This window comes from Malaclemys terrapin, chromosome 5 (assembly GCF_027887155.1).
Source record: "Malaclemys terrapin pileata isolate rMalTer1 chromosome 5, rMalTer1.hap1, whole genome shotgun sequence".
Classification (NCBI taxonomy): Eukaryota; Metazoa; Chordata; order Testudines; family Emydidae; genus Malaclemys; species Malaclemys terrapin.
The window spans coordinates 229,217-253,378 of NC_071509.1; the positions used below are offsets into that span (position 1 = coordinate 229,217).

At 48.4% G+C, this 24,162-nt stretch overlaps 1 protein-coding gene across 1 annotated transcript in view; it reads left to right on the forward strand.

Annotated features, from left to right (window-relative positions):
- The first annotated feature begins 9,719 nt into the window (after positions 1-9,719).
- The window catches only part of M1AP (meiosis 1 associated protein), a 59,605-nt gene continuing 45,162 nt past the window's right edge, over positions 9,720-24,162 (forward strand). The window contains exon 1 of the mRNA XM_054030330.1: positions 9,720-9,959. Within this exon, the coding sequence (XP_053886305.1) occupies positions 9,720-9,959 (240 nt within the window). The remainder of the gene's footprint in view (positions 9,960-24,162) is intronic.

The window sequence follows — 24,162 nt, forward strand, 5'->3', positions numbered from 1 at the left end:
GGTGAGTTTATCTTTTAAAATATAAAACATGGTTTAAAAGCAAGCGTTTTTTAATGATTAATTTGCCCTGAGGACTTGGGATGCATTCGCGGCCAGTACAGCTACTGGAAAAGTCTGTTAACGTGTCTGGGGATGGAGCGGAAATCTTCCAGGGACATCTCCATGAAGCTTTCCTGGAGGTACTCCAAAAGCCTTTGCAGAATGTTTCTGGGCAGTGCAGCCTTATTCCGTCCTCCATGGTAGGACACTTGACCACGCCATGCCAATAGCAAGTAATCTGGTATCATTGCACGACAAAGCCTGGCAGCGTTTGGTCCCGGTGTTTGCTGGCATTCAAGCAACATTCGTTCTTTATCTCGCTGTGTAATCCTCAGGAGAATGCTATTGCTCATGGTAACCTGGTTGAAATACGGGAATTTAATTAAGGGGACAGAGGTGGCCGTTCCTACTGGGCTGTTTGCCTGTGGCTGAAAGGAAATCCTTCCCTGCAGTTAGCCCAGCACTCGGGTGAGGGGAGGGGGAAATTGGAGCTGAGCTTTTCACCTTTGGCTAGCAGGGATCTTCCCTGATACCAGCCACGCGGTGGGGGGAGGGGTACAGCAATCATCCCAGATAATTCATGGCGGGTGGGGGGGGCGGAGGGTTAGTTTGGTTTCTGCAGGGATCTTCCCTGATACCAGCCACGGGTGGGGGGGAGGGATAAAGCGATCATCCCAGAGAATTGGATGGGCGGGGGGTTAGTTTGTTTTCTGCTGCTGAAGGTTAACAGGAAAACCGCAGCAGTCAACGGGCTTTGCTTGGTATGTGGGAAAGGAGGGCGCAGAAGCCGAAAGACAATAGCTTACCATGGCCGCATGCAAGCCGAATTCTGTTGCCCGGACCTGTGTCTGTGATCTCTAACACCAAAGCCACAGGCTCTCAATATTAAGATGGAAAATGCGACCTTGTACTGAAATCACATGTGCTATGTCAGGGGTAGGCAACCTTTCAGAAGCAGTGTGCCGAGTCCTCATTTATTTACTTTAATTTAAAGTTTCGCATGCCAGTAATACATTTTAACATTTTTTTAGAAGGTCTCTCTCTATAAGTCTATATATTATATAACTAAACTATTGTTGTATGTAAAGTAAACAAGGTTTTCTAAATATTTAAGAAGCTTCATTTAAAATTAAATTAAAATGCTGATCTTACGCCACCAGCCTTCTCAGCTCGCTGCCAGCCTGGCGTTCTGTTCACCTAGGCCGGCAGCAGGCTGAGTGGGGCTTGACCTCTGAAGCTCCCCACACCCCCAGAAGGGTGGCTGTGGGGGGGCTTCAGAGGTCAGGGCAGAGGGCTGGGGGTATGTTGAGGTGCAGGGCAGAAGGCTGGGGGCATGGGGGGCTTCAGAGGTCAGGGCAGAGGGCTGGAGGGGTGTGGGGGGTGCAGGGCAGAAGGCTGGGGTGTGGGGGGCTTCAGAGGTCAGGGTAGAGGGCTGAGGGTGTGGGGGGGGTGCAGGGCAGAAGGCTGGGTGTGGGGGGGGGCTTCAGAGGTCAGGGTAGAGGGCTGAGGGTGTGGGGGGGTGCAGGGCAGAAGGCTGGGTGTGGGGGGGGCTTCAGAGGTCAGGGTAGAGGGCTGAGGGTGTGGGGGGGTGCAGGGCAGAAGGCTGGGTGTGGGGGGGTGCAGAGCAGAAGGCTGGGGGTGCTCGGCTCGTGGGGGTGCTCCCAGCCCCCTGCCCTCTGCCCTGAGCAGTTCATGGCAGGGGGCTGGAAGGGATATGTCCTGTTCCACCCCCTGCCCCAAGGCCCCATCCCTACCTCTTCTCTGCCTCCTTTACCCAGGGCCGGCTTTAGCAAGGGGCCGCGGGGCTGCTGCGCGCCGGCTGGAGCTCCGTCTGGGAGAGCGAGGCAGCGAGGCTTTTGCAGAGCAGCGAGTATGCTGCCACTCCTCCCCCCTCCCTTTGCAAGGGCCGGCGCAGGGAAGGAGAGGAGGAGGGGCAGAAAAGCAGGCTGCACCACGACTGGGGGAAGAAGCGGGGGAGCTTGGCTGCTGCAGGACGAAGCTTCTGCCTCCTGCCCCAACAGGGGAGAGCGGTGGGGGGGGGGGGCTGAGTGCGGCTGGGGGTCGGAACCGCGGCAGGCAGCCGCATGCCATTCAAAATCGGCTTGCGTGCCGTGTTTGGCACGCGTGCCGTAGGTTGCCAACCCCTGTGCTATGTAATGTGAATAGTGTTTTTCACCGTGAAAGAGTATAAGCATTGTTCTGTAAAATGTAACTTTTTAAAAACTTCTCTCCTTTTTTCCATCCCTCCAGCAGTGCAAATTTTTCAAGCCTCCCTCCTCCGTCCCAAAGGCTATCTTAGATAAGACAGCAGAGAAAGAGGACGCGAGATGAGATGTTCTTGGAAATAATGGAATGCACCCACAATGAAAGAGCTCATGTGAATGAGTGGAAGGACACGGTATCTAAGTACAGGAAAGATGCCAGTGAATGTGAGGTCATGAAGGATGCTCGAGATGAGAGGTGGCAGGCTGCAATGCTGGGGCTGCTGCGTGATCAAACGGACATGCTCCGGCATCTGGTGGAGCTTCAGGAACAGCAGCAGGATAACAGAGTGCCGCTGCAGCCACTGTATAACCTCCCTCTCCCCTGACCATGTTCCATAGCCTCCTCACCCAGACATGTAAGAACGCAGGGGAGAGGCTCCGTGCACCCTCCCACTCCACCCCAGTGGACTGCCCAACCAAAAGGCTGTCATTATATTGAAATTTTTCAGTGGCCTTTTACTTCTCTCCTATCCTCCTCCCAAACCTCATCCGGGTTACCTTGTCGGTTCTCTCCCTATGTTTATAATCAATTAATAAAGAATACATGATTTTTAAATGATAGTGACTTTATTTCTTTTAAAAGCAAACTGTGATTTAAGGGGGGAGTGTGGTTTGCTTATAGGGAATGAGTCAATCAAGGGGGCGGGTTTCCAACAGAACTTTCACACCATAGCCTGGCCAGTCATGAAACTGGTTTTCAAAGCTTCTCTGATGCGCAGCGCTACCTGGTGTGATCTTCTAATCACCCTGGTGTCTAGCTGCGCATAATCAGCAGCCAGGCGATTTGCCTCAGCCTCCCACCCCGCCATAAAGATCTCTCCCTTACTCTCACAGAGATTGTGGAGCACACAGCAAGCAGCAATAACAATGGGGATATTGGTTTGGCTGAGGTCTGACCGAGTCAGTAACGAGCGCCAGCAACCTTTTAAACGGCCAAATGCACATTCTACCACCATTCTGCACTTGCTCAGCCTGTAGTTGAACAGCTCCTGACTCCTGTCCAGGCTGCCTGTGTACGGCTTCATGAGCCATGGCATTAAGGGGTAGGCTGGGTCCCCAAGGATAAGGTTGTGAGCGGCGTGGACTATCCGCCACCATCCGTAAAATAGCCCTTCAGTCCAGGGCAGTGTGGCCTAGCGGCCAGAGTCTATGACGTCCCCTTTACCTCAAGGAGACGCGGCATGACGGCAGGAGTCTATAACACGGCCCTTGGCTACAGGGCAGTGGGGCCTACCGGCCAGAGTCCAGGAAGCAACCCTCGGGTGGAGGGTAGCGTGGCCTAGTGGCCAGAGTCTTTATCATTGGGATGCGACAGCCCCAGTAGGGGAGCCCCGACCCGGGGCCCTAACAGTAGCGTAGTGGTTTGCCACCAACTCAGCAGGGGGTTCCGACCGAAACACGCTGAGTTTCCCTGCAGGGGGAGGTACCACTCTGTCACCCTCCCAGGGTCACTTCCTACCAGGCTCTCCATTGGGGTCTCCCAGGAGTCATCGGGTCCTTGGTACTCGGCAGATTCGGTTGTCTCCTGGGTCTCCTCCAATCGCCAGGACACAGGCGGGCCGTGGACGGCGTCTCTTCCCGGTGCAGTCAGCGGGTGTGGCTGGTCCGCCGCAGGAGCTCCCCCGGCAGGTCCTTCTCCTATGGGCTCCAGCCCAGAATGAGCTGGTCTCCCTCCCTTTATACTCTTGTAGCACTTGGAGTATGCCCAATCTGCCCAGGGAGGCGGGACTTCCGCTGCCAGTCCCTGGGGCTTAACTCCTTCCGGGTTAAGGTGGGGTAGTCTGGCCCCGCCACATATAGGCATTTCAACATCTCCAACGGTTATTTTCTGGTCCGGGAAGTAAGTCCCTTGCTGCAGCCGTTTAAACAGAGTAGTGTTCCTGAAGACGCGAGCGTCATGAACCCTTCCCGGCCAGCCCACATTGATGTTGGTGAAACGTCCCTTGTGATCCACAAGTGCTTGCAGCACCATTGAAAAGTACCCCTTGCGGTTTATGTACTGGGTACCCTGGTGCTCCGGTGCCAAGATAGGGATATGGGTTCCATCTATCGCCCCACCACAGTTAGGGAATTCCATTGCAGCAAAGCCATCCACTATGATCTGCACATTTCCCAGAGTCATTACCTTTCGTAGCAGCAGCTCAGTGATTGCTTTGGCTACTTGCATCACAGCAGCCCCCACAATAGATTTGCCCACTCCAATTTGATTGCCGACTGACCGGTAGCTGTCTGGCGTTGCAAGCGTCCACAGGGCTATCGCCACTCGCTTCTCAACTGTGAGGGCTGCTCTCATCTTGGTATTCTGGTGCTTCAGGGCAGGGGAAAGCAAGTCACAAAGTTCCATGAAAGTGCCCTTACGCATGCGAAAGTTTCGCAGCCACTGGGAATCGTCCCACACCTGCAACACTATGCGGTCCCACCAGTCTGTGCTTGTTTCCCGGGCCCAGAATCGGCGTTCCACGGCTATAACCTGCCCCATTAACAGCATGATCTCCAAAGCACCGGGGCCCGCGGTTTGATAGAATTCCATGTCCATGTCCTCATCACTCTCGCCACCGCGCTGCTGTAGCCTACTCCTCGCCGCCTGGTTTTGCAGGTTCTGGTTCAGCATAAACTGCACGATAACGTGTGAGGTGTTTACAATGTTCATGACTGCTGTCTTGAGCTGAGCGGGCTCCATGCTTGCCGTGGTATGGCGACTGCACTGTTCACCCAGGAAAAAGACGCGAAACGGTTGTCTGCCATTGCTTCCCTTGAGAGGGGGGAGGATGTACCCAGAACCACCTGCGACAATGTTTTTGGCCCCATCAGGCATTGGGATCTCAACCCGGAATTCCAATGGGTGGAGGAGACTCCGGGAACTATGGGATAGCTATGGGATAGCTACCCACAGTGCAACTCTCCGGAAATCGACGCTAGCCCCAGTACATGGACGCACACCGCCAAATTAATGTGCTTAGTGTGGCCGCATACATTCGACTTTATACAATCTGTTTCCAAAATTCGAATTATATAAATTCAGATTAATCCCGTCGTGTAGACATACCCTTTGATAGAGAGGTACCTCCCATGAAATGGGATCCTGCTGCTTGAAGTCAGTCAGCAAGGTGCCTAAGGCATTTCTTGTGGGAATGAATTAAGTTCCTGTCTCACTCACTCTGCACAGAACAGCTGGAGCAGGAGGAGATGGTGATAGCAGTACCCACTTTATAACTCTTAGACTAACTATTGGAGCACTTGACTGGGATTTTGGAGACTCAGGTTCAATTCCTCCCCATCTACCAGAAGGGGAAGAGAGATGGGAGACATCTATATAAATCCCCTAGGTCTGGGGTGTAAGTGCCTAGGTACCTTTGTGACTCTAGGCCAGAGTTTTTAATATTTTACTATTATGTCTACTGAATTGGTGATAATTATAATATGCAGTTGTGCAGAATGTGACCAGAAATCACTGCTCACCTGCTCTGGCAAGTTTTGTTTCGGTTTACTTCTGTTAAGATGTTATTCCTAGCTCTGACAATATGCGCTCTAGTTACTTTGAGCAAAACCCATACTACCATTAGCAACTAGTTCTGACAGTTAACTGTCCCATTATGTTGAGCAATAAACATACATCACATTGGTTATTTGAACTGACAGTTGGCTCTCAGAAATATTGAGCTCTACTGTAATCACTTATGTCAGGTTCTAACAGGTCACCTGCTGCTTAGCTGAGGATCGAATTATATTGCATTATCTAATTAGAGGACTATATAGTATTATCTAGTAATACTAACATTTTCACAGCTAATGTTAATTAAGATAAAACATATGAAAGGGGGAGATACCCTGCTTTGTGCATTAAATAATACACACAACAAAGTGTTTGAGACATATGGATAGTATGAAGTGCAGGTTGTTTAACATTACACCAGGATTAAGAAACAAGTTTAATTCCTGCAGTTGACACAAGAGAACACAGCTAGTGATCTATTTTCTTGAAGCCACTTAAAATAAGCATAATACAGAAAGCATCAAGAAAAACAGTCTCATTCAAATTCATGAAATCTATGTACCTTTCAACACTTCATTCACTTCAGTTTTTCTCTGAAACCAGCACAAGATAAAATTCCTTTTTTGGATTTTTGACTGCATCAACTAGGTTTTGCTTCCTGGTAAAGGAGAGAATTGGGAGGAGGGGGTGTAGAGGAGCCTCTTCCCAAAACAAAAGAATGACAACGAAAGATTGTCCTCAGAATAGATGGGGAAGTCATTTCAATCAAAGATCTAGGAAAGCCTTCGGGAGAGCAACCTGGGTATTCTGTATTTTCATATGAAATAAGATCAGATTGTAAGTCAAAGCAAGATATTTGTACCTGCCACCAGCCCTGAAATAGTAGTCTGGCAACTGAAAGTCAAGCTGTTCTCTTGCTGCCTTGTTAACACTGACAAAGATCCCAGAATCTGAATATAACAGTTTTAAATTAAATAAATTATTAATGGAGATATCCCATCTCCTGGAACTGGAAGGGACCTTGAAAGGTCATTGAGTCCAGCCCCCTGCCTTCACTAGCAGGACCAAGTACTGATTTTGCCCCAGATCCCTAAGTGGCCCCCTCAAGGATTGAACTCACAACCCTGGGTTTAGCAGGCCAATGCTCAAACCACTGAGCTATCCCTCCCCCCGTTGTTGACATTACAGTAGAACCTCAGAGTTACGAACATCTCGGGAATGGAGGGTGTTTGTAACTCCGAAATGTTTGTAACGCTGAACAAAATGTTATGGTTGTTCTTTCAAAAGTTTACAACTGAATATTAATTTAATTAACTTAATACAGCTTTGAAACTTTACTATGCAGAAGAAAAATGCTGATTTCCCTTTTTTTTTTTTTTAGTAGTTTACATTTAATACAGTACTGTATTACATTTGCCTTTTTTTTTTTTTTTTTTGGGTCTCTGCTGCTGCTTGGTTCCAAATGAGCATAGGTTGACTGGTCAGTTCATAACTCTGAGGTTCTACTGTACTTGAGACAGACAAGACTGCCTCTTCCCTAGTAAGAGCTGTGGAGCTCTTGTCTCTGGAGTACAGGCAAGAGGGAAAGTCTGGTTAGTTCCATTGGTGCCTGTAAGAAATACACTAGCATTTCTCCTTAAAGAAGCTTTAAAAAGTACATGACTGAGCAGAACTGATCAGAAAACTAAGAACTATTACAGAATGCAAACAGGGACAGATTCTGGCCAACATCACACCTCAGTAAATCCAGCATAATTTAGTTATTTCACTGGAACTAACGTGCATTTATACAGCTGTAATGGATCAGATTCTGGCTTATAGGGAATAGATATGTACAGTTAAATGGTATATTATACAATCACTTGTCTGAGCACAAGGATATCTGAATGCTTTTCTACTGTTGCTATTAGCAAAATATCTTAATTTTAAACAACTTCAATATCCTAGAAGTTGCATTGCTTGGTTTGAGCAAAAACATTTACATTTAGTGAGGTAAAAGGAGATTTTAGACGGCACCTTTGTTCCTGATGAAGGAAGGAAAAGTTTTTTGTTTTTAACAGGAAGGTGCTAGCCCTTATGCCGAAGATTTGTGTGTGGAGAGGAAATGGGGGCAGGGGAGGAACTGAGCAGGAATAATTTAAGAACTGCGCAGGATCCTAAATGAATTTTCTGCTTTTAAGCCAAGCCCTGGAGTGTTTACTCTGGGACTGTAGCTGTGTTAACTTATGGCACACACTTCCTGCCCCTGCTCTTACTTCCCCTGCCATTTCACTACTCCCCACTCACACTGACCTCTAGGGCCTCAGAGATACCTTTGCAGGGTCCCTGGGAAAAGGGGCACAGGGTCACAGAAGTGGATGAGCCCCCCTTTGTAGCGCGGGTCTCCCCATGTACACAAAGGTCTCCCTGTGAGGGCACAAACTGACCTTTACAGAAGCAAAATACCTACTCGTGTCATTAGGTGTCTTGTGAGAGTGAGGTTTTCAAGATTTGGCCCTTTGAATACAACACCCATAATAGGGGCATCAGCTACTACAATTAAGGATGTTATAAATTAACACAAGTTTAGTGAGCAAAACATATTTTAAGTGGGTTTATATTCCCATTTTTCTCCTTCAAGTGTCTATTGTTCAAGCTCTCATGCCAAAAGCCCACTGTCTCTCTAATTTGAAACACCATGCAAGTTGCAGTAAATTAAAGGATAACATCATAAGTAGTCTGGAAGATACATATGAAAAACTGGAGTCTAGGAATGTAGGCATCAGAGATGGAAGCCCTTTTGGGTTCATCTATTCCATCTTCCATGGGTCAAAGCAGAACTGTTTTCTCCTATACACTTTTCAGGACTTTGTCCAATCTATTTTTAAATGCCTCAACCCCTTTCTTTGGGAGACAGTTCCTCATGTTACCAAAGTTGTTCCCCTCTCTCAATATAGAAAAATACTGAGCCTAAAATTTCCTTTTCTTCAATTCAACCCTTTACTCCTGTTGTACCCCCTTGAATGAGATTAAATGGGTTTCTCCTTGATTATTTTCACTCTCAATTCCTGTACTGTACACCTGTTCCTACTCCCCCCTCCTTAGTTACCACTTAGCAATGTTACAGTTTTCTTAATAATAATACCTGGCTCATACATAGCATTTTGCATCCATAGATCTCAAAGTGTTCTACAAAGGAGGTAAGTAGCATTATTGTCATTTTACAAATGAGGGTACAGGACTAGATGGACTGCTGAGCTGATCCAGTTTGTCAATATCTGGTAATGTGGTGCCCAGAACCGAATATGTTATTCCAGTTGCGGTTGCACCAGGGCTGTATAGAGAGGGGCCCAGAGGAACATAGGAATTGCCATACTGGATCAGCTCAGCAGTCCATCTTGTCCTGTATCCTGTCTCTGACAGTGACCAGAACCAGATGCTTCAGAGACTGGCCTGAAAACTCTGCTGTAGGCTGATGTGGAATAAGCTGCCCTTTACATAACTATTAGGTCTCATCTTGATCTCTAAGGATTGACTCAAGCTCTGAAGTACAAGACTTTTTCCTCCCTGTCCACAATGGAAGGCTTAGACATATGCAGTCCCAACTTGCAGTGTCTTTTTGTTGTTGTTGCTGTATCATATTTTAAACTCAGGTCTCGCTGCTACATCTTACTCCCCAGGCTACTTCCCCCAACTAAGGAGCTGGGGGTCAGGCTGTAGTTCCCCAGAAGGATTAGCTACATTTTCTAGGCTAACTCACTTGATTTTCATACCTCTCTAGATGCATTGATATTATTGCTCTGCTACAGCCTAGGCTGAGTTCAGGCTGGATTTAGCACCATATCTCAGGATGACAGTCTCACTCATTCCTGCTTTCTGTTTTTTCCTTCTCAGAGGCAGATGGGTGATTGGACAGCTGGTGCGCTGTTTCCTGTTCAGATGCCATGAATTCCAGAAAAACACTGTCAGAAACAAGGAGAGGGTACACTGCACACCCATGGCAGCTCCCACAGATCCTCATTGTAGATGTCAAGCCACCCTTTTGGGCCAACACATGTTCTAAACTTTGTGAAGCCCTGGAAAACTTCTTCTGTCTAGCATGCAGTTTGGCAGGCCCCTGTCGCATCCCATTGCTGAGCCTATATGTGGTGCAGAACCAGCACGAGTGCCTCCTTCCCTTTGTGGTGAGTGTGAAACAAGGGATCTTACAGACTTGGTATTTTAAAGGCTGTAACAGATAGATGCAGTTTAGCATAGACAATTATGATTAATTAGAAGGTATTATATGTAAAGAAGTTAATCATCCTCTGAATCACTTTTTATGGGTTTCATGGAAGAAGTGAATCTTAAAGGAGGGATTTGAAAGGACAGGGCCTAGTGGCCAGATGAAGGTGGCTGCAGCAAGGGCTGGGTTCAATATTTAGGGGATCCTCTTAACACTACTACACAGAGTCAGCCCAGTCATCTGGGAAAAGTTCACACCAGCCCTGGCGCCTCTAAGAGGCAATGCTTTCCCTCTCGCAAGCATTGTCTCTGTGTATAACAAAAAAGAAGTTTTATTAAAAGGGAAAGGGAACCAAGCATTAGTTTGGGAAAACACCACAACTACATTCAAAAACATGCAGGCATAAGGCAAACACCCATACCAAAGTATGTCATGCAGTGGCCTTTGCCTTAGTTTCTCATCTTGGGGCGTGAGCCTTACAAACAAATGTTCCTTTAACATGCCACTGCCCTCCCCCTCTACTGCACCCCATTCCGAGTTGCTGTCCTTGGTCAGCAAAGACTCAGAATTCAGAGGTGTGTTCTTGGGAGTTCACCTCCTACCCTGGAGGAACTGGGGGGAAGGTGTTGAGCAGTGCCACAGTTGCAGCCTTTCACTCTGCATTGCTGCTGCTGCACCATTGTTCACTCCATGGCCATTAGCCACAGTACCGTCCCTTTCTCTGCCACCACCTGCCTCTCTACTGCCACCTCTTTAGGTCCCACCCCTTAACCCAGCTCTCAGTGATTTCAGCAATTAGTGAGAGAGACTGCAGTGAGGTTCCCCTGAAACACTGCCCCACACTAGGCTTAGCACTTAGACCTGGTTATCAGTGGTTTCAGCTCTAATGATGACCTGAGAAAACAAATGACTCAATTGATTCTAATCAGCTCTGCAGTTAAACAGTGGAGAGGGGGAGAGTTAAATAGTGTCTAGGACTCTTAGGTACAGCACACACCACCAGGTATAAACACCTGTCCCTACTGCTCTCCTTTTTCCACTGGGATTTGGCCTCCCTTCCCTGCTTAGTAAGTGAGGGTGACCCCCTCTATCAGGACAGGCTAAGCCCAGTTCTGCTGCTCTTTACTAGTGCAATAAGGATAACAACATTTCATTACCCCTCCATTCAATACTAATGTGATTTGTAACTCACCACCGGCCAAAATCCATCACTTTGGCAACGCAGCTGTCTGCTGAATACCTAGGTAGTGTAGGTGTAGTCTGGTTCTTAAGTCTTTTCCCCCAGCTCATCATTGATGTCAGGGGAGAGCTCATTCAGACCCTGCCTACAAAGTTATTATATGTAAAAAACTTAATCATCCTCTGAATCACTTTTTATGGGTTTCATGGAAGAAGTGAATCTTAACGGGGGATTTGACAGAAGAAGGCAAAGTGGCTTGGAACCCCTGAGATGTGCATATGCCATAACTGAGTCCTCGTGTAATTTTACTGCTGTAATCCTTATTCTTCTCCCCATCTCCTGCTGACAGTTGGATAATCCTACTCTGTGCATTACATCCGAAGTTTGATGGCAAGCCCACTGGGCCAGGGAATTTGTTTTTTCATTTGCTCTGTAGAGGACCAGGTCAGCCTATGCACTGCTCTAAACTCAGGGCCGGCTCTAGGTTTTTTGCTGCCCCAAGCAAAAAAAATTTTGGCTGCCCGCCCACATCCCAGCCCTGGGCTCCTTGCTGCACCCCTCTGCCGCCCAAACCCTGGGCTCTCCCCCCCCACCCGCACCCCCCTGCTGCCCCAGCCCTGGGCTCTCACCCCCCCACCCGCACCCCCCTGCCGTCCCAGCCCTGGGCTCCCCCCTACCATTGCCCCACACACACACCTCCTGCTGCCCCAGCCCTGGGCTCTCCCCCCACACACACCTGCACCCTCCTTCCGCCGCAGCCCTGGGTCATTGGTAACTCACTCCCGGGGCAGGTCATTCAGCAGGAATTTTTGATGTGCACAAAACACAGACAGGATTGGTTCCCATATGGTTACAGAACTGCAGTAAAGTGAAACAATTTTCAGCTTGTGTGATTGGAGGATATCTGGATGCATATTATAAGATTGTCCTCCATAAATGAGGAAAAGTTGAGGTGCCTTTATTATTCTTTTGTTACACTCTTTCTTTCTATGGGGAATTTGCCAATGCGATATCACTGTCTTCCTTTTAAACAAACAAACAAACAAACAAACAAACAAACAAAGGCAATGGCTGTTGAAAATAGCAATTCCAGTCCTAATAACCACTGGGAAGCATTTCTTGCTCAATTTTATCCTACTTTTTCTACAGCAAGTTACAGTGGATCAGTATATTTGATTTGGGAGAAATGAAGTAACAGCCGCCCAAACTGAGCTTGAGCACTCCTGAATTTTGATGTGTTCAAATCTGGAAGGCAGGTGCTGGGGGAGGGGCGGGGGGCCTGTGGCTCCACAGGGGAGCACGGCAGCATGTATGCAGCAGCGTGTCTGGCGCTGCGTGGAGCCAGACACGCTGGTCTGAGTGGCACGGTAAGGGGGCTGGGAGGTTGGAGAGGGGTAGAGGGTTCTGGGGGGACAGTCAAGGGACAGGGAGCAGGGGGGGTTGGATGGGGCGGAGGTTCGGGGGGCAGTCAGGGGACAGGCAGCAGTTGGATAGGCATGGGAGTCCCAAGGGTTTGTCAGGGGACAGGTAGGGGGTGGGGTCCTGGGGGGAATTTGGGCAGGGGGGGCTCAGGAGGGGGCAGTTGGGGACAAGGAGAAGGGAGGCTTAGATAGGGGGTGGGGTCCCGGAAGGGGGCAATCAGGGGACAAGGACCAGTGGGGCTTAGATAGGGGGTGGAGTCCTGGGGGGCAGTTGGGGCAGGGGTCCCGGGAGGGGGTGATCAGGGGACAGGGAGCAGTGGGGTTGGATGGGTTGGGGTTTCTGTGGGAGGCAGTCGGAGGGAGTGGATGGGGGCAGGGTGGGGCTACCCTCGCTCCCCGTGGAGTGTCCTATTTTTTGAATGTTAAAATATGGTATCCCTACTCACAGTGCAGCTCTCCATTCACAGCAGGCTGCAGCATGAGGGCTCAGCTTCCTCACTCCCTCCCCCTCTTTCCTGTTGGTAGTGGCCAAGGGAATGCTGGGAAATGTAGTTCTTTCCCTGCTCCAGGGCTGGCTCTATAGGCAGGGAGCTAACCAAGGAACTACAGCTCCCAGGCCCCCCTGTTGGTTCTCAGCTCCCATGCTGGATCCCTGCCGCCCCTGCAAATGGGCTGCCCCAAGCACGTGCTTGCTTTGCTGGTGCTGGTGCCTAGAGCCGCCCCTGCTAAACTGTGCCAGCTAACAATGCCCCCACAGCTAATCTGCCAGGGATCACCGGTAGAGCCTTGCAACCCAACAGACCCCAACTACAGGGATCTGATTCAGGTCAGGTCAGTAAACAACCTGAGTCTCTCAGGGTCGGGTAGGCTCTGATCACCTCCTTCTGCCTGTAGAGCCCACACAGAAGCAGTTGTGTGCCTTGCTCCTGCTGGATGCTGCCACCACACTGTGTTGTGTGTGCGCAGCGGAGTGAGTGTGCCGACACATCACAGCAGCTCTCACTCCGCAGCACACACAGTACAGCAAGGCTGCAGCAGCCCAGAGGGGTTATGCAGCCACGGTGGCACAGACCCCATGGGCAGGAGGTGTTGAGAGATGGATCACAGCCATGGGGTATGGGGAGTGGGAAGCCCCCACCAGGTCAAAGCCCAAGGATGAGGCAGCAGCACTGAAACAGGTTCAGAGGGAAGGATCAAGTCTGGGTTGGGTCTGAAAACTACTGAACCCTCTCGGGTTTGGATAGAATTCAGGTCAGCTTGTGCTCAGGCTGGGTTTGGGTCAGGCTTTAAAATTAGGCCCAAGCAGACCTCTAAGTACAGCAGTGCTCTGGACACACCACTTTCTTCCAGCCATGCCACACATCAGATGAATCTTCACCTGTGCTAAGATCTTCCTCCAACAGCTCTCACTTTGACTATATAGCAACTCTTTATCTATGACCTACGCAGACTTTAAGGTTAGAATGGAACATTTGATCATCTGGTTTGACCTCCTGTATATCACAGACAGTAACACTTCACCCAGTTACCTCTGTATTGAGACCAATAATTTGTGTTTGACTAAAGCACACCTGCCAGAAATGCATCCAGTCTTGACTCAAAGACTTCAAGAGATGAAGAATCCATGACTTCCCTTGGTAGTTTGTTCCTGTGGTTAATCACCTTTACTGTTAAACATTTGTGACTTATTTCTAATTTGAATTTATCTGGCTTTAACTTCTAGCCATCGGTTCTTGTTATGCCTTTCTCTGTTAAATTAAAGAAACCCTTTAGTGCCTGATATTTTTTCCTCGTGATGATACGAATACACTGTAATCAAGTCACCTCTCAGTTGCTAAACAGATTGAGTTCTTTCACTCTAAGTCATTTTCTTTAGCTCTCAAATAAATTTTGTGGCTCTTCTCTACATCCTCTCCAATTTTTCAAAAGGTCTTTAAAATGTTCACACCAGAACCGGATACCATGTTCCAGGATTGGTCTCACCAGTGCTATATACAAAAGAAAAATTACCTTCCTACCAGGGCCGGCTCTAGCGTTTTTGCCACCCCAAGCAGCAAAAAAAAAAAAAAAAAAAAAAAAGCCGCGATCAGCGGCAGCTCTACCGCCGCTTCATTCTATGGCAGCAGGTCCTTCGCTCCGAGAGGGAATGACGGCCCCGCTGCCAAATTGCCGCCGAACGGCCGGACGTGCGACCCCCCCCCCCCCTTCATTAGCCGCCCCAGGCACCTGCTTGCTACGCTGGTGCCTGGAGCCGGCCCTGCTTCCTACTCACCACTCCCCTGTTTATACATGCAAGAATTGCATTAGCCTCTTTGACCAGCAATTCCCCAAATTGCAGCATGTTCTGAATATCACTGTCAGTCTTTCCCATTACACCCCAAAGACCTCCACCAGATCTCCGGATCCATTTCAGAATACTGTTCAAAATTGCCCTCCTTATTTTAACCCTCTCCATAGCTGTGCGCCAGTCTACTTTACAGGCCTGTTCTTCCTTTACTCACCTTTTCTTAGCCCTCTGTCTTTCCCTCCACCCAACCTTACCATTGTTCGCACAAGAACTTTCTTTTCTGCAGCTTCTGCCATCTGGAACAGTCTTCATCTCTCTCTGCTCATGAACTCCATTTTGAATTAAATGTCATCAAGAAATTTCAGGGCTCCTCTCCCTTGCCTACACCCCTTAGTTTCTCTACTTGGCCTATAAAGTAGCTTTGACTGTCCATTTTGCTCCTTCTCCCACACATCTCTTACAAGTGGAACACTCTTCCTGAACTCATCCATGAGGCCACTACTCTCTCCTCATCATATCCCCCTTCTGCTATGCTGCCTTTTGGACTCTGGGGCACCAGGGCTCCAGAAGCACCAGCCCTCCGACCATGTGGGCTGCAGCCTACCAACTTCCACTCTGGGGTTGGCCCATAGGACTTCTGCTCCCCTTTAGAGGCAGGAGCAGCGGATCAGGGACACCTTCAGAGTCTCTGCCATCAGCAGCACTGTCACAGCACAAAGGAGAGAGGTACTGGGGTGCAACTGACATGATAGAGAGATGCAGGGAAGAGAGAACACACAATACCAATATATAACAGGGAAGGTAAACAACAAAATACAACTGTCTGGAGTGGGCAGAATGGGAAAGTAGCACATTGAAATGACAGTGGCAAGTTGGCTGAGACACTGGGACAGGGCTTGAGGGTTGGGTAAGATAGTTGGAAGAAAATCAGAAGTGAAATTAAAGTAAAACAAAACCAGACATGGCCCTTTGACATTGTGCGTATCTGTCATCTGTCTATTATGGTTTGTCTGTCTTGTCTAGTTAGACTGCGAACTCCTCAGGGCAGAGATTGTGTGCTCTGATGTTTCTGTGCAGCACACAGCACATTGGGACCCCAGTCTCAGCTGCAACCTTTGGTGCTACCATAATATACATTACTACTGTTAAAATCCTGATAGGGAACTCTGGGTGCTACTGTAAAACAGATACTAATTGTGGTTAAATTGAGGGGCAGTCAGTGATTACTCAATAAGGACAAATGCAAAGTACTCCACTTAGGAAGGAACAATCAGTTATATGCATACAAAATGGAAAATGACTGCCTAGGAAGGAGTACTGCTGAAAGGGATCTGGGGGTCATAGTGGATCACAAGCTAAATATGAGTCAACAGTGTTATATTGTTGCAAAAAAAGCTAATATGATTCTGGGATGTATTAGCAGGAGTGTTGTAAGCAAGACACGAGAAGTAATTCTTCCACTCTACTCTGTGCTGATTAGGCCTCAACTGGAGTATGGTGTCCAGTTCTGGGTGCCACATGTCAGGAAAGATGTGGACAAATTGGAGAAAGTCCAGAGAAGAGCAACAAAAACTATTAAAGGTCTAGAAAACGTGACCTGAGGGAAAATTGAAAAAAATTGGGTTTGTTTAGTCTGGAAAAGAGAAGACTGAGAGGGGACATTATAACAGTTTTCAAGTACATAAAAGGTTGTTACAAGGAGCGAGAAATTTTTTTCTTCTTAGTCGCTAAGGCTAGGACAAGAAGCGACAGGCTTAAATTGCAGCAAGGGAAGTTTAGGTTGGACATTAGGAAAAACTTCCTAACTATGAGGGTGGTTAAGCACTAGAATAAATTGCCTAGGAAGGTTGTGGAATCTCCCTCATTGGAGATTTTTAAGAATAGGTTAGACAAACACCTGTCAGAGATGGTCTAGATAATACTTAGTCCTGCCATGAGTGCAGGGGGCTGGACTAGATGACCTTTTGAGGTCCCTTCCAGTCCTGTGATTATTTGTCACTATGAAAAAAGCCACAATGTTTCTACAAAGGCACCTAGTGCATGATGTTAGCATACAAAACTGCACCTATTAATTCATTACAGTTACCCAGGTCTTCCTTCCACCTTCCCTCAATTGTCTAGTCATTTGTTACATCTGCTCTTAAAATAGTTAGTAAAAGGATACCAAGAGCACTGGATGGGCACTTTATTAGTGTAGTTAATAAAAATAGTAAGCTCCTCAGGGCAGGGACCAAAACCTCCTCTGGGTCTGCAGAGCACCATGATTCCTTTATCTTGACTGGAGCCTCTAGGCACTGCATCAATAGTGTTTGTATTCAGTCTCATATGGATTGTTTTGATATTGTCTGGTGCTCTGTCCAGCTATATGTTACTCAGAACTTCAGCAAAAGGCAGCCAAGTCCATCTGTTTTCTGCCTACACCAGTAGATGCCTATACAATATTCCTATACTTTGATACAGCTCAGTAGCCACACATGCACTGACTTCATTGAGTCACTTTCCTGTGAAAGCATGTTAGTTCAAGTAAACTTGCTGCCTGCCATGGGCGGCGGGTATTAAAGGCTAGGCTGTGGCCCCGCCCTCCCCCCCCACCCTGAAGCCGGCGGGGACTCAGCTCCAGTAGCCTGGAGCTCGGGCCTGCCAGCAGCCAGGGTAGTGCTGGGATAGGCCTGTGGGGGCCAGTGGCTCAGCCAGGCACTGGGATTGGCCTGGCGCTTGGGGGGCCAGTGGCTTGGCCAGGAGCTGGGGTTGGGCCAGCGCTCGGGGGGGGGGGGGCATGCCAGGGTTACTCCAGCCTGGCTGGGGGTCCTCGGGTCTTCTCTGGTCATAGGCGGGGGGGTCTTGGGGCTCCGGTGTGCGGGGGGCAGTGCCTTGGGCAAAAAGGGTGGAGCCGGTGAGCTACCCTCCCTGAAGGGGGTGGGTTCACCCACCACCCATGCTGCCTGCCTGCAACTCAGGATAAACTTAGTTTAAGACAAACTCTCTACTGACTTTAAATGAGTACACGCAAGCCTGTTCTCAGGGACTGCACCTCTGGAGTGTGAGCATTCTCTGTTAATTACACTTAGGTATTACACAGTGTATCATTTCCACATTGCAACAGAGCTAAAGCATGACTTCCAGTTCACCTTCCTGTTATGCCTCACTGGTGTGCTCTGGCTAAGTCATGTGCACCCCTCGGGCCCACCACCCCCAATTTAGGGAATGAGCTCCATTGGCTTCTGCTGTCCCCATCATGTTATTTTATAAACCAAACGTAATTAGAGACCTAGTGCCTGAAGAGGACTGTCCTGGCAGCAAGTAGCAGGGGATCAAAATAATAATTAAAGAAAAATAGTAACAGAACAAGCAAACTAGGATCTGGTCCAAGAGGTGAATATAGCTGAATTGCTCAGTAATAGCTACCATACTGAAATTAAATTTAACATTCTTGTACTGGGGGAAATGCCAGAGAAACCCATCACAGGAGCATTTAACTTCAAAAGGGGAACTACACAAAAGTGAGGAAACTCTTTAAATGGAAATTAAAAGGAACAGTCAAGAGGGTGAAATGCTTGCAAACAGCATGGAAACTATTTAAAAACACCATAATACAAGCTCAAACTAAATGTATACCCCAAATTATAAAAAAAACAAACCAAAACAGTAAAAGGACTGAAAAATGCCACAGTAGCTTAACAGCAGAATAAAAGAAACAGTTGGCAAACAGGCATCCTTTAACAATTGGAAGTCAGATCCTACTGAGGAAAATAGAAAAGAGCAAAAAGCTGGCAACTCAAGAGTATAATTAGGCAGGCCAAAAAACAATTCGAAGAGCAACTAGTTAAAGACACAAAAACTAACAGCATTTTTTTTAAAGTACATCAGAAGCAGGAAGCCTGTCAAACAAGCCCTGGGTCACAGTACAATTAAGGTGCTAACGGGGCACTCAAGGAAGACAAGGCTGTTGCAGAGAAGCTAAATCAGAGGTGAGCAAACTATGGTCTGGGGACCATATCCAACCCTCCAGACGGTTTAAACCAGCCCTCGAGCTCCTGCTGGGGAGCGGGATCTGGGGCTTGCACTCCTCCCGCGCTCCAGTCGGGGAGCGGGGTCAGAGGCTGGTCTGCACACACGTGCCAAGGCTCCCGGAAGAAGCAGCATGTCCCCCCCTCCAGCTCCTACATTTAGGGACAGCCAGGAGGCTCCGCGCGTTGCCCCCACCCCAAGCACCACCCCCTCAGCTCCCATTGGCCAGGAACTGTGGGTAATGGGAGCTGCAGGGGTGGTGCCTGTGGACAGGGCAGCACGCAGAGCCGCCTGGTTGTGCCTCCGCATAGGAGCCGGAAGGGGGACATGCCGCTGCTTCTAGGAGCTGCTTCAGGTAAGTGCCGCCCAGAGCCTGCACCCCTGACCTCCTCCCACACCCCAACCTCCTGCCCCGGCCTGGAGCCTACTCCTGCACCCTGAACTCCCCCTCCCATCCTCTGAATGCCTTAGTCCCAGCTTGGAGCACCCTCCTACACCCCAAATCCCTCATTCCCAGCCTCCCCCAGAGCCCGCACCTCCAGCTGGAGCCCTCCCACTCCTCCCCGCCGCACCCCTACCCCCTGCCCCAGCCCGGAGTCCCCTCACGCACCCTGAACTCCTCACTTCTGGCCCCACCCCAGAGCCCGCACCCCCAGCCAGAGCCCTCACCCCCTCCTGCACCCCAACCCCAATTTTGTGAGCATTCATGGCCCACCATACAATTTCCATACCAAGATGTGGCCCTCGGGCCAAAAAGTTTGCCCACCCCTGAGCTAAATGCATAGGCACCAACTCCGTGGGTGCTCCGGGGCTGGAGCACCCCCCAGTGAAAAATTAGTGGGTCATCTGCACCCACCGGCAGCCAAGCTCCCCACCCTGCCACACCTCCCCTCCACCTCCTCCGTGAGCGCACTGCGTCCCCGCTTCTCCCCCTAGCTCCCAGCGCTTGCCACCGCAAAACAGCTGTTTCACTGTGTAACAAACTCCGGGAGAGAGGGGGGAGGAGAGGGAATGTGGCATGCTCAGGGGAGGAGGCGGGAGGGGAACGGGGATTTGGGGAAGGAGTCCAATAGGGGCAGGGAGGGGATGGAGTTGGGGCAGGGACTTTGGGGAAGGGGTTAGAATCACAGAATCATAGAATATCAGTGTTGGAAGGGACCTCAGGAGGTCATCTAGTCCAACCCCCTGCTCAAAGCAGGACCAATTCCCAACTAAATCATCCCAGGCAGGGCTTTGTCAAGCCGGGCCTTAAAAATCTCCAAGGAAAGAGATTCCACCATCTCCCTAGGTTACCCATTCCAGTGCTTCACCACCCTCCTAGTGAAATAGTGTCTCCTAATATCCAACCTAGACCTCCCCCACTGCAACTTGAGACCATTGCGCCTTGTTCTGTCATCTGCCACCACTGAGAACAGCCGAGCTCCATCCACTTTGGAACTCCCCTTCAGGTAGTTGAAAGCAGCTATCAGATCCCCCCTCATCCTTCTCTTCTGGAGACTAAACAATCCCAGTTCCCTCAGCCTCTCCTCATAAGTCATGTGCTCCGGACCCCTAATCATTTTTGTTGCCCTCCGCTGGACTCCCTCCAATTTTTCCACATCCTTCTTGTAGTGTGGGGACCAAAATTGGACACAGTATTCCAGATGAGGCCTCACCAAGGTCGAATAAAGGGGAACGATCACGTTCCTCGATCTGCTGGCAATGCCCCTACTTATACAGCCCAAAATGCCGTTAGCCTTCTTGGCAACAAGAGCACACTGTTGACTCATATCCAGCTTCTCGTCCACTGTGACCCCTAGGTCCTTTTTTGCAGAACTGCTACCTAGCCATTCGGTCCCTAGTCTGTAGCAGTGCATGGGATTCTTCCGTCCTAAGTGCAGGACTCTGCACTTGTCCTTGTTGAACCTCATCAGGTTTTTTTCGGCCCAATCCTCTAATTTGTCTAGGTCCCTCTGTATCCGATCCCTACCCTCTAGTGTATCTACCACGCCTCCTAGTTTAGTGTCATCTGCAAACTTGCTGAGAGTGCAGTCCACCCCCACCATCCTCCACATCATTAATAAAGATATTAAACAAAACTGGCCCCAGGACCGACCCTTGGGGCACTCCACTTGAAACCGCTGCCAACTAGACATGAAGCCATTGATCACTACCCGTTGAGCCCGACGATCTAGCCAGCTTTCTATCCACCTTACAGTCCATTTGTCCAGCCCATACTTCTTTAACTTGGCGGCAAGAATACTGTGGGAGACCGTATCAAAAGCTTTGCTAAAGTCAAGGAATAACACATCCACTGCTTTCCCCTCATCCACAGAGCCAGTTATCTCATCATAGAAGGCAATTAGGTTAGTCAGGCACGACTTCCCCTTCGTGAATCCATGCTGACTGTTCCTGATCACTTTCCTCTCCTCTAAATGTTTCATAATTGATTCCTTGAGGACCTGCTCCATGATTTTTCCAGGGACTGAGGTGAGGCTGACTGGCCTGTAGTTCCCCGGATCCTCCTTCTTCCCTTTTTTAAAGATGGGCACTACATTAGCCTTTTTCCAGTCATCTGGGACCTCCCCCGATCGCCATGAATTTTAAAAAATAATGGCTAATGGCTCTGCAATCTCACCCGCCAACTCCTTTAGCACCCTCGGATGCAGCGCATCCGGCCCCATGGACTTGTGCACGTCCAGTTTTTCTAAATAGTCCCAAACCACTTCTTTCTCCACAGAGGGCTGGTCACCTTCTCCCCATGCTGTACTGCCCAGTGCAGCAATCTGGGAGCTGACCTTGTGCGTGAAGACAGAGGCAAAAAAATCATTGAGTACATTAGCTTTTTCCACATCCTCGGTCACTAGGTTGCCTCCCTCATTCAGTAAGTCATGTGCTCCAGACCCCTAATCATTTTTGTTGCCCTCCGCTGGACTCTTTCCAATATTGGAATGGGGGCAGGGCAGGGGCGGGAAGGGGTAGGGTGGGGTGGAGTCAGGGCAGGACTACGGGCAGAGCAGGGTCGAACACCCATCGGTGCCAGCAGAAGTTGGCGCCTATGGCTAAATTAATTATTTGCATCAGTCTTCACTGCAGAGGATGTAGGAAAGATGAGATCCCCACATCCAAGCTGTTTTTTGTTTAGGTGACAAATCTGAGGAACTGTCCCAGATTGAAGTTTCAGTTGAAGAGGTGTTGAAATAAATTAATCAATTAAACAGTAATAAGTCACCAGGACCAGATGGTATTAACCCAAGAGTTCTTAAGGAATTCAAATATGAAATTGCAGAACTAGTAACTGTCGCATGTAAGCTACAATTCAAATCAGCTTCTGTACCAGATGACTGGAGGGTAGCTAATGTAGTGCATATTTTTTAAAAAGACTCCAGAGTCTGTCCTGGCAATTACAGGTTGGTAAGCCTGACTTCAGTACCAGGCAAATTGTTTGAAACTATAGTAAACAGCAGAATTATCAGACAGATAGATAAAGATGGTATGTTAAGGAAGAGCCAGCATGGTCTTGTAAATGGAAATCATGCCTCACCAATCCATTAGAATTATTTGAGGGTGTCAACAAGCATGTGGACAAGGGTGATCCAGTCGACACAGTGTACTTGGACTTTCAGAAAGCCTTTGACAAGGTCCCACACCAAAGTCTCTTAAGCAAAGTAAGCTGTCATGGGATAAAAGGGAAGATCAGTAACTGGTTAAAAGACAGGAAACAAAGGACAGGAATAAATGGTCAGTTTTCAGAATGGAGAGAGATAAATAGCGGTGTCCTCCAAGCATCTGTACTGGGACCATTGCTGTTCAACATATTCATAAATGATCTGGGAAAGGGGGAGAACAGTGAGTTGGCACAATTTCCAGATGATACAAAACTACTCAAGATAATTAAGTTCAAACCTGAATGCAAGACTTACATAGGGATCTCACTACACTGAGTGACTGGGCAACAAAATGGCCGATAAAATTCAGTGTTGATAAGTGCAAAGTAATGCACATTGGAAAACATAATCCCTACTATACATACAAAATGATGGGTTATAAATTAGCTGTTAGCACTCAAGAAGGATTTTGGAGTCATTGTGGCTAGTTAAGAACATAAGAACGGCCATATTGGGTCAGACCAAAGGTCCATCTAGCCCAGTATCCTGTCGTCTGACAGTGGCCAATGCCAGATGCCCCAGAGGGAATTAACAGAACAGGTAATCATCAAGTGATCCATTCCTTGTCACCCATTCCCAACTTCTGGCAAACAGAGGCTAGGAACACCATCCCTGCCCATCCTGACTAATAGCTATTGATGGACCTATCCTCCATGAAAACATCCGCTCAGCCTGCAACGGCAGTCAAAACAAACTAACAGAAAGTTAGGAATCATTAGGAAATGGATAGATAAAACAGAAAATATCATAATTCCACTATATAAATCCATTGTATGCCCAAACCTTGAATACTGCATATAGTTCTGGTTGCCTCATCTCAGAAAAGATATATTAGAATTGGAAAAGGTGCAGAGAAGGGCAAAAAAAGTGATTAGGGGTATGGAGGAGTTCCATATAAGGAGAGATTAAAAAGACTGGGACAGTTCATTTTAGAAAAAAAGATAACTGGGGATGGGGAGGGAATATGATAGAGAAAGTAAGTGTTATTTACTGCTTACATAACACAAGAACTAGGGGTCACCCTATGAAATCAATAGGCAGCCAGTTTAACACAAACAGAACTACTTTTTCCACACAATGCACACTCTGTGGACTTCATTACCAGAGGATGTTGTGAATGCCAAAAGTATAACTGGGTTAAAAAAATAATTAGATAAGTTCATGGAGGATAGGTCCATTAATGGCTATTAGCCAGGATGGACAGGGACATACCCCGTATCCTGAAATCACCAACTGCTTGAAGCTGGGACTGGACAACGGGATGGATCACTCAAAACCACCCTTTTCTGTTCATTCCCTCTGAAGCATCTGGCATCAGCCACTGTCAGAGACAAGATAGTAGGCTAGATGGACCATTGGTCTGAACCAGTATGGCCATTATTACGTTCTAACTTCCCATCTAACTTGCAGTCAGTTAGCTTCCAGGTTCTTTTTATTGCGTCTGCCTCATTTAGCTTTCCTCCCCTACAGTTGGGGAATACACTTTGCATTAGTGCTGCTTCCTTTATTTAGAAAACAAGTACTGTGTTGGAATAGGGTACCCTTTAAACATGGTATTGTGGACCTAAATGTGGAATTGTGCATTCATAAATGTCTTTAATCCAATTAGAAAATGATTA